An 11810-nucleotide genomic window follows, 5' to 3' on the forward strand; every position below is an offset into this window, starting at 1 on the left:
GGTTTTTTTAATGACTTGTAATACATGGTATACATTAACATCTCCAAGTTTTCCCAAGTGATGGAGTCTAGTCAGGTCTGGTATTACCTGAGAATTCAAAGAGACATGTAATGGAATGGCAAAAAGTTGGCCTGACATATGTCAGGTAGTATATTGATAGAATAATATTTCAAATAACACCTAAAGTTGTTAACATTGAACTCTTTAAGTCTGACTTTCTTAACAACATCTACTAAATATCTTTCCTCCTGTTTGAGATATTGAACCTACTTGTTGTGAAATGGCAATCACATCTGGCATGGGCAGAAATATATATCCTAGGGGAAACAAACTTCTCTTGACCTCTTAATAGTCACTAAGGTGTGCCTGTACCTGGAGTAGTTTCTGTTGGTTGTTACTTCCCTTATTACAAAATGGAATTGGACATAGCCCAGAGAAATTCAATTTGAATGTTTGACTGTTTGCTAAAAAATGATGAAACATGAATGAATGAAGACCGACTGGCAGGAGGGAAATTTAATTTACTTCTCACTTCTCAGGATGAAATTTAAAAGGAGGTACATTTAAACAAACACTACTCTGAAAACGTGGATCATATAGAAAAGGGGATCATCTTAATGACCATTAGATGACATTTTTGAATAAATCAAATATATAGTCAGTCAGCTGTAGCTTTCATGAATTTATTTATTAATATACTAACAAAAATAAACCAATTTATTATTTTGGAAGCCTAACCCTAATAGAAATTGTCCAAGATCTGTAATCAGATATTCTGGGTTCAAATTCTGACTCTACCACTTTTTACCTTTGTTTACATGAGGTATATCTTAGAAGAAGAGCTGTATTAGTATATACAACTTCAAATTCTAAGCATAAATTTATAGAGAATAGGCAAAGAAGTACATTCAGCTGAGACTTGATGAGAGTGATCCTTGCAACCAACATATGGTAATGAAATTCAATTAGATTGAGTTCAATTCAAGAAGAATTTATTAAGTATCTACTATATACCAGACACATAAGCAGCTTGTACCAATGCCAAGAAGACATTGGTTTCAAGCTCCACCTTTGACATATACTTGGATGTTTGATCATGTACAAATCACCTATTCTCTCAAGTTCTTGAGACAACTCTAAAAGTATACATCTCTATTTGCATTGATATACAAAATTTCTTTACTGAGATTTCCCTATGTCTTTGAAATTACAGGTCTTCTATCTCTGGACTCCTGCTTCTTCCAAAATGTGTCCCTTACTATGCTAGATGTGAGACTACTAAGACAAAAAGGAAGACTATCTGCTGTCAAGAAAGTTCTAAAAGGTGAGGAAAATTACATGTATGTATATGTATATATATATATATGTAAATATCTAAGTATATGCTAATCAGGCTTTCTCGTTGATAAAGAATTTAAATTGCTTTGCAATGTTAACAGGCTAAAAATCCACAAACTTGAAAATAACAAGTATGGAGATCTCTTCTGTTGGTTATAAAGACTTGACCATTCACTTCCTTTCCATTTCTTCCTTTTAACTTTGTTAAAGCCTTGGGGAGAAGAATTAGGAGGCAGGAAACTGGACAGTATATATGATCTTTTTATCTAATTGAATTTGACCTAATTGTATTCTACTCAGTTAAAAAAAATTTTACTAATAAAAATCTCTAATTCTTTTTTAAAACTGCTTTTTCTTGATTACTGTCCTTCCCCACTGTGTCATCTTTTTACCCCTAATTCACATTAGAAGTAGAAATCACACCTGATATTCTTTAATTCTGATTTTCTCTGGGCTTTAGTCCAGAGAATTGAGGGCATCAGAAACCAGGAAGCAACTCAAACACAGAGATATCCTCCCTTATGAGATCAAAAGTACACCATTAAAGTTTAATTTGGAGATCTTTAATATTGATCTCATAAAATGCACATAACTAGGTAGGGGTATAGACTTAGAGCTTGTAAGAGATCTTAGTGATGATTTCTCCAAACCAATTTATAGATGTGGAAAATGAAGTCTAATAAATAGTTTGTTCAAGTAATACATAACTAGGAAGCATTCAACAAGGGAGATATTTGAAACCAGATCATTTGATTTCAAATATGGTACTCTATTCTCTTTATGTGGGGTTCACATATGTTTTTATCAGTCAGTAGCAAGTATTTATCAAGTTCTTTCTATGGGCTAGGACCTATACTAAGAAAAGCAAAATCATGGTTCATGTCCTCAAGAAGTTTACATTATATAGAGGGACACAAATGCAATATATATGCAATACATGCATATACACACATACATACACATATGTATATATATTTTTAACATGCATATGATGGAGGAGTGGGGCAAAGAGAACATAATGAAAGGTCTCCTGTACAAGGTGGAATTGTGTTTGAACTTGGAAGAAGTCTAGGGAACTGAGAGGTGGAAAGTGAACAAGAAGATTTTTATTGGTTTTCAGGACAGTAAGTGAAAAGGGGCAGGGTTTTGTATCTGAGAAACACAAAATATATAAGGAAAATTATATCACAAAGTTTATACTAGAAGATCATGAGAAAGCAAGAAGTAGCCATTGGAGACAAGAAAGAAGAAAGGAAAAAATGAAGACTAAAATGATAGGAAGAAATTAGGTTGAAAAGTTTTAAATTCTAAATAGAGGACTTTAAATTTGATGCAGGAGGTAACATAAACTGGGCAGACCTATACTTGAGGAAAATCTCTTGATAGCCTTGTGGAAGACTGCTGACAGGGAGGTCAGTTTAAAGACTATTGTAGTAGTTCAGGCAGGAGTGATAATAGTCTAAACTGGGATGATGGATTGGATTGTTAGTGGAGAGTAGGTGACAGAGAGGAGAAAAACTGTAAATATGAAAATTATAAGATGTGGCAACCACTTGAATACATGGATCAAAAAAGAGAAATTAATGAAGATGCTAGGATCTAGAGTTTGTGTGACTATTACACAGGCAAAATGCTTAACAATAAAAGTGATGTTAGGAATGCAGAGAGGAAAAATAATGTTTGAATATGTAGAGTTTGAGATCCTGATGAATTATGAAGTCCAAAAGATCAATTTAATAGTTTTTAATATGGGCCTGGGGTTCATAAAAGAGGATGAGCATAGGAAAATAAATCTGGGGCATTATACATATATACATTCATCTATGAACATATATATCTTAACTTATACTGATTTATTTCTTTATCATATATATGATCTAATCAACCACCAATTATCAATTGAGTTAGTATAGGGGAAAAAAGAAATAGCAATGACAGAGTTTGGGAGAACAAAGTGTGAGCAGTGACCCTAAAAATATTAAAAAGAGTATAGTCAAGGAAGGTGGTCAGAAATATCAGTTTGGAGAAAAGTGGAAAAAGGATCAGGACTGAGAAAAGGCCTAACTAGCAATTAAGAGATTATTGGCAAACAGGATGTTTTAAAAAAACAGGAAAACTTATATGAACTGATGCATAGTGTAGTGAACAAAACCAAGAGAACATTGCACACAGTAACAGCAATGTTGTTCAATGAGGAATTGTGAATGACTTAACTAGTCTCAGCAGTACAATGATCTAAAACATTCCCAAAGGACTAATGATGAAGAATATTATCCCCTCCAGAGGGAGAATTTATATTTATTGAATATAGACTTAAATCTGCTATTGTTCATTTTTATTTTTTTATTTTATTTGTTTTCTTGTACAAAATGACTAATAAATGATTTATGAACTTTGCATGTATAATCTATATCTTATTGTTTAATACTTCAGGGAAGGGATAGAAGAAGGAGGGAAAGAATTTGGAACTCAAAACTTTAAATAAAAATGTTTAAAAACTGAGAAAATAAAAGATCCTTGGTAACTTTGGATAGAGTAGAATCAGTGACAAATGAAATTAGATGTCATTCTACAGATGGTTTGGAAATAGACAAAAAATATAACTGGCAACATTTTAGGAAGAAAGCAAAATCCTGAGGGGTGGAGCAGGTTATTAGTTAGATAATTTGGAGTGGATAAAGGCAGTTGTAGAAGATACATTCCCCATGTCTCTCATTTTCATGTTCTACTACTTAGTTTTGTAAGGAGAGCTGAACTAGAAAATGAAACATGTCTGGGTAGATGATACTGAAAGATGCTAGCAAATCAGGGGCAGGAATCCTAAACTATTCTTGTTCGAGGTCTCCTACATTGGCCAGGATCTCAGAATAACCAGAAATAAGTCAGGCAAAATTACATAGTAACAGACAAGATCTACATAATATTTCAAGACCACATTCAGAATATTGTCTCTAGTCTTTGTTCTCTGATGAACTTTGTCTTTCTAGCCACAGTAAAGAATTTGCACCTGTGATGCTGGGCTCTCACTTCAACTACACATCACCAAATGCTGCCACTTTCATCCTTGTGGGTGTCCCAGGCTTGGAGGCAGTCCATCTTTGGCTGGCAGTTCCACTGAGTGTCATGTACACTGTGGCCCTACTAGGGAACATCCTTATCCTGACTGTGATCTGGGCTGACCCAGGCTTGCATGAGCCCATGTACTATTTTTTATGTGTCTTAGCTGCTGTAGACATTGTCATGTCAACTTCTGTTGCTCCAAAAATGTTGACTATTTTCTTTTTAGGCAATGGTATAATTAGCTTTGCTGCCTGCTTCATTCAGATGTACATTGTCCATGCAGCAACAGCTATAGAGACAGGGTTGCTTCTGTCAATGGCCTTTGACCGGTATGTGGCCATTTGCAAACCCTTGCACTACCAGACCATTCTCACCCCACAGACAATGCTGGGCATTGGTGTGGCCATTATGGTAAGAGCAATTATGGTCATGACTCCACTGAGCTGGTTGGTAGTTCATCTTCCCTATTGCAGTTCCCATGTAATACTTCATTCTTACTGTGAGCACATGGCTGTAGCCAAATTAGCATGTGCTGACCATATGCCCAGCAGTCTCTATAGCTTGACTGCTTCCTTTATCATTGTAGGCTTTGATGTGACTTTCATAGCTACTTCCTATAGTCTGATCCTCCGAGCTGTGTTCAACCTGTCTTCCCAGGATGCTCGATTCAAAGCACTCAGTACATGTGGTTCCCATGTGAGTGTCATGGTCCTTTACTACCTACCTGCTATGGTATCCATCTACATGGCTTGGTTGGGGCAGGACATGGTGCCCCTACATGCTCAGGTACTGCTGGCTGATTTTTACCTAGTTATCCCGCCTATGCTAAATCCTCTCATCTATGGCCTGAAGACCAAGAGGATACGGGAGAGGGTATGGAATGCAATGGCCATCACTCTCACAGGTTCTAATTGTCTGAATTCCCAAGAAAAAGAAAAGACCTAAGCAGGTGTTTGCCATATGATATACTAGATCCCCATCAGGAGCACAGACAGAAGAATAAATTAGAATACTGAAATTTTGCCTTAATTTCCAACTGAATCCAGATAAGTGCAGCAATGTTTCCTAAGTCTTTTTGCACACTAATGATAACATTTATAGTCTTGAATAATGAATGGTTTTTTAATCTTCGAGCATCTCCTGCTAATTCCTTTTGAATTGCAAATACTCCTTTGAGGGACTTTACACACACAATTGTCCATCACTATTCCAATCCTCCTATATTTACTTCCTAGAGTTATCAGGACCTGTTTGAGATCTATTTTAAATGATTTTAATCATAATGTGTCACAGATTTCAAAATTATATTAAAAAATCAGTCCATTGCGATCCATCTTACACCCAATGGGGTGTAAATTGGGGAATAGATAAAATGTTGGAACATGAACATATTGGAATATTAATGTATTCTAACTATGCATGAATTTATTTAAGAATTAATATGAATATGGAGTCAGGAGTGCCTGAGTTCAAATTGGGCCTCAGACACTTAATAATTACCTAGATGTGTGGCCTTGGGCAAGACACTTAAACCCATTGCCTTGCAAAAAAAAGAATTAATATGAATATATGAATTCAAATATTCACAGCAATGATATAATAGTAATTTCATCTTCCTTTTCATTGGGAATATTTAGGCAGAGACTGGATGACCATTTATTCTGTATGCTATAGAAGAGATTCTTATACAAGTATATTTGGACTTAGACTTTGAGGTCCTTTTCAAATTTTGACATTCTGTGATACTGGAAAATTAATCATCTGCCAAGCAAGAAGAATATATTCAGTGTTCATTATTTGCCAGTTAGTGTTTAAGTGAAAGGTTATACAAAGAAAGATAAAAAACAGTCCCTGCCCTCAAGGAATTTGAATGCAAAGAAGACAGCAGGAAAATAGTTAAATACAAGATATGTCCAGAATTGATGGGAAAATAACCATTGTAGGGAATACTAAGTGCTAGGTAGCTTTCACTCAACGTTTTGAAAAAAGATAGAGATTTTTAAGAGGTAAATATGAAAAGGCAGAGAATTCTAGACAGAGAATACTAGACATCCAGGGGGCAGACTGGAGCTAGCTCTAACCAGCAACCTAATTGTTAAATGTCTAGTATAAGAATTTATAGTATAGAAATTGAAAATACAAATCATGGTGACTTTTTAGTTTTTTTATTTTCTTAATTTAAGAAGGTATTGCTAATTATAATTAATAGTCTGCATTACTGATGCAGATAAAAGTTGTGTATGTGTGCATGTATTGCTCCCATATCCCCAATTGTTATAGATTTTATATATATATATATATATATATATATATATGTATGTATATATATACCAGATCTATATATATAACCTATATATATATATATAAAACATTCCTATATATATATAAAATACATATATATGTATATATATATATATATATGTATATACCAGAAAAACCCTAAATTTCTCTATCAATATTGCTTGAACTTTGCAAATGTGCAATAATAAATTGAGAGAATTAGGTCATCATCAGACTGGAGACCTGGTAATTTTAAGATAATACTGATGATGATGATGATGATGATGATGATGATGATGATGATGATGATGATGATGAAAACAGAAATTTATATCATACTTTAAATTTTGAAATGGAATTTACAACTATTATCTCCTTTGAACCTCATAACACCCCTATCTACTCCTGTCCAATTCAAAGGTTTTGAGAAACGGGGTATTTATTATTATATATATGAATATCTGCTAATAATTTTATCTATTGGGTAAATTTAAATTACTTTACAAAGTAACAAGTTGTAAATGTACTAATTGAAAAATGACTATGACAGGCATTTCTGCAATTGAGTGTAAAGGACTTGAACATTCATTTTCTTTCCTTGACCTTCTCTCAACTTTGTCAAAGTTTTGAGAAGAGGAATTGGAAGTTGGAAGCTAAACAAGGAAATATGGCTTTTTCTCTAATTCAATTTAATTCTACCCTATTCATTTAAAGCTTTTTTATGAAGAATCCCTTTTCTTCAAAACTAGTCTTTATTCCTACCCTTTCCCCAACCTCAGGTTTTAGTGCTCCCCTGATTACCTTGTTTTAATTTTTAACATGTTTTCTTTTATATGGGAACATGTATTTTGCAATACATTGTAAACACCATGAGGGCAAGGGCTATTTTTATCCTGCCTTTTTTATTCAAAGAGCCTAGCACAAAACCTGAAGTCTGTTTGATTGATGAATTAATTGATTAAGCTCCTATTATATACAAACCATTATTAGTGGAATTCTTGACTGGTGATGCAAGTGGGCTGACCATTTTCCAGGAGTAAAGATAAAATAGAAAGAGTCCAATGCAAAAGTTCACTATTTTTCATAAAGTACAAAGCAAGTAAAATGAGGAACACAAAAACATTGCATGAACTCAATGTGGAAGATTTAAAAACACACAAAAAGGCCATAGGACAACAAGGTGTGAAAGCTTTTGAATTGGGCCAAAGATGACTGTATCTGTATTGATGAGATGAAAACATAGTAGAAATAATATTTGGGCAAGACTCTCAGAATATGAAGCTAAACAACAAAACTATCAAATCCCATTTACAGACCAGAAGTTTCTTGAGGGCAGGATCTTAAAAAAAATATTCCTAGGTATCTTCCTTGTCATCACATTTTCCTTTTATTACAGCTCACCTTCAACATCAGCCAGCATTTAATAAATACTTTCTAAATTCAAAAAACATGTTAGGCCCTGGAGATGCAAAGAAAAGCAAAAACAATGTCAGTATTACTGGACTGAAGAGTACTCAGAGAGGAGGAAAGTTTAAGCTTTGTAAGAAGAAGAATTTGAGGGAGAGGCCAATTTAACTGGGCAAGGTAATGAAGGAAAGTTTCATGGGGGAAGGGCTCTGAGCCTTGAAGGAAGATAACATCATAGTACATTAACTCCTCCAGGGCAGCTAGGTGGCGCAGTGCATAGAGCACTGGCCCTGGAGTCAGGAGTCCCTGAGTTCAAATCCAGTTTAGACACTTAATAATTACCTAGCTGTGTGGCCTTGGGCAAGCCACTTAATCCCATTGCCTTGCAAAAATATAAAACAAAACTCCTCCTGAAGTCAGAGAATCTGGGTTCAAATCCTGTCTCTGATCTGTACTACCTGTATGACTTTGAAAGACCCATTCAATCCGCCATGGACTTCAATTCCCACAACCGTAAAATGAGATGGCTGAACTAGATGGTCTTTGTGGATCCCAATGTTGTGCCCAAAAAGTAAGACGGAGACCAAAATTTAAAAGTGGAGTTTATTAGCCCAGGGGGTTCTAGGAACTAAATCCCAAATCTGGCAGCACTGGATGTCCAAAGAATAAGGTATTTACACTATTGGGGGAGGGTTATCATGGGTATGCAAGGTACAGAAGCAAAAATGGCAGTTAGATATATTTCCTTGTCCGACTATTGCACACATGTGGCATAGTATAGAAAGGAGACCAATAAAAGACAGAAGACAGGTTAGGGTCTGCCTTGTATCTAACATGTTTTCTGTGGTAAAGTGTAGCCATGTACTGGGGAGTTTAGGTGGAGTGAAGTTTACTATCTTACAGCTCCAACTGCATCTGGGAAGGGGGAGGCAGTATTGTGATGAAGCAGGAATTTGCAGGTACAGCAAAAGGATTAGATTAACAAGAACATCTGGTGAGCCTCAGATAAAATTTATGGTATATCTTCTGACCCCAGAGTCAATTGTTTGAGTCCTATCAGATTGTTCCCAGACTTAGAAGTGTAAGCCAAAGTTTCTTGGGGACCAAAAAGTTGTCAAGGAATATTAATATTGTACTTCACCTTACACCTCTAGATCTAGGATTACATACAGATTTCAATTAATTGATTTTACAATAGTACTTTGCCAATAATAAATACTTTTAAAATGCTATTTGTTTTGTATGATTTCTGGAAATGATTAATACCAAATGAAACTAAGATTAAGGAACATTTAGTAATCCAGAATATTTTGCACAGAAAATAGGATGCTAATTGCCTAGCTGTGTGGCCTTGGGCAAGCCCCTTAACCCCATGTGCCTTGCAAAAACCTAAAAAAAAATAGGACGCACAAAGGGGAAAAGTGGTAAAAAGGCTGGAAAGAGAAGCAGAAAGCAAATAATGGATGATCCTTCAGATGTCAGGTTAATTATCACATCACAATAGGGAGCCAGTGAAGGTTTTTGAACTAGAAAGTACTGTGATCAGTTCTATGTTAGGAAGATTACTTCAAAAACTATGTAAGGGATAAGAGAGAGGAAAGAAATCAGGTGTAGGAAAGCCAATTAGGAGACGATTTTATTGCCTCTCTTAGAGTCAAAGCTTCTTTGTTTTTCATATGGGTTAATTTGAGTAGAGAAACAAAGAGGTAGATCATAAATAGTGCCATTGCATTTTTCTCACTCAGTTATTGAGTCCAGGTGAGTATAACATGACTAAAAGAGATTTCAAACCTAGGTAGAGAGGGAGTTTGGTTGTAGAAGGAAAAGAACAGGGCAACTAGGTGGCACAGTGGATAGGTGGCATGGAATCAAGAGGACTTGAGTCCAAATCTGGCCTCTGATACTTAATATTTATTTAGCTAGGCAAGTCACTTAACCCCATTGCTTTGCAAAAAAGGAACAGTTCAACAAAATTATGGAATGGGAAGGATAGTATGGAAGATAATGAGATTTTCTTTGAAGTATCAATGGTCAGGTGGAGAAATTCAGCATGTGACTAGACATGATAGCAAAGACGTATTGTTTGCTTTATGTTACATCCCCTTTGCTAGATGGTGCAGTGAATGCAATAAGCCTGAAGTTAGGATATCCTGAGTTGAAATCTGACCTGTTTTCAGTTGTCCTGATCCATAACTGGCCGATGGACCCAGATGACTCCTGAGGAGAAAGGGAAGCTGGTGATTTAACACAACAACCCACTCACTAAAATCCATTACAGCTGGATGTCATGGCATCACTTAATTGATATCATGGTCTTCAAGGGAGCAGAATCAAGGTTAACATACTACACAATAACAACAGCATTGTGTTTTGATGAATAATGATGGATGGAATTCCTCTCATCAGTGATCTAGGGAAACCCTAGGACACCTGTTTATAAAATGCCATCCACATCCTGAGGAAAAAAAAAACAAACAATAAAATGAACAATAACAAAAAAACAGCAACAGAATCTGAATGGATATTAAGTTCATTTTAAAAGACCTCTCTTACATTTTTCATTCCTATCCAATGGTTTTCTTTCTTTTCCCTTAGTCCAAATTCCTCATACACAAAATGACTAATACGTAAATATGTTAATGTACATGTACAACTTTTACCAGACTTTTGCAACCAATGGGAGGAGGGTGAGCAAATGGATGAATGTTGAAAACATTTCATAACTTATTATTGGAAAAACAAAAGAAAGTATCAATTAAAAAATAAAAAGAATTCCTTCTAAGTTTTCTCTTCTATAAAAAGTAGATCTGGCACACCTCTCATCTGCTTCTTAGCATCTGCTCTCTTCTCAGGGTTTCTTCCCTCCTCTTCTCTCCTGAAGTCACCATGGCCCTTCTCGATCAGCTGGTGGGCAAACGGCACCTCGGGGAAAGTAAAGGATATGAAGAGTACATGAAGGAATTGGGAATGGGAATGGCCCTGAGGAAAATGGCCCAAGTGACCAAATTGAATGTTATAATCTCTGAAAGTGGGGATGTAGTTACCATTAAGACTGAGAGCACCATAAAAAATTACACAATTCACTTTGAAAATTGGTTAGAAGTTTGAAGAAAACACAGCTGTTTGCAGGAAAACTCAGACTCTTTGTACCCTTGAAAATGATGCATTGATGGGGTGGCTAGGGGGCACAGTGGATAAACCACTGGCCCTGGAGTCAGGAGTAGCTGGGTTCAAATCCAGTCTCAGACACTTGACAATTACCTAGCTGTGTGGCCTTGGGCAAACCACTGAACCCTATTTGCCTTGCAAAAACAATGATGCATTTATCCAACACTAGACATGGGATGGCAAGGAAAGCACAATAACAAGGAAAATAGAAAATGGAAAGTTATTGGTGGACTATGTTATGAATGGTGTGACTTGCCAGAGGGTCTATGAGAAGGCCTAATAAAGAAATTCCATCTTCATGTGGAATTAGCTGTTATGAATGCACCAGCTCAATTCAATGAACAAACTCTCCAAACAAGCATTCTTCCTTTTTCTTCTTCTTTTCCTTTCTGTGCTCTCATATTTCAGTGGTTGACTACATGCAAACACTTTTGTTTCCAAGCATTGATGCCATTAGAAGTGTTTTGCTAGTAAATAAAGAATTGTGCAGTTACTAAAAAAAACATTACATCTCTCATCCCCACCCCTACTTCACCCTTGACACCAAAGGGATAATT

The 11810-nt window shown here is 35.7% G+C and overlaps 1 protein-coding gene and 1 pseudogene across 1 annotated transcript; both read left to right on the top strand.

Annotated features, from left to right (window-relative positions):
- Positions 1-4350: 4350 nt before the first annotated feature.
- LOC141508606 (olfactory receptor 52I1-like) lies at positions 4351-5343 on the top strand. Its single transcript, XM_074217390.1, has one exon. The coding sequence runs from the start codon at positions 4351-4353 to the stop codon at positions 5341-5343; it is 993 nt and encodes a 330-aa protein (XP_074073491.1).
- A 5628-nt stretch (positions 5344-10971) lies between these two features.
- LOC141508615 (fatty acid-binding protein 5-like) lies at positions 10972-11533 on the top strand (annotated as a pseudogene).
- Positions 11534-11810: the final 277 nt, after the last annotated feature.

Source organism: Macrotis lagotis, chromosome 1 (assembly GCF_037893015.1).
Source record: "Macrotis lagotis isolate mMagLag1 chromosome 1, bilby.v1.9.chrom.fasta, whole genome shotgun sequence".
Lineage (NCBI taxonomy): Eukaryota > Metazoa > Chordata > Mammalia > Peramelemorphia > Peramelidae > Macrotis > Macrotis lagotis.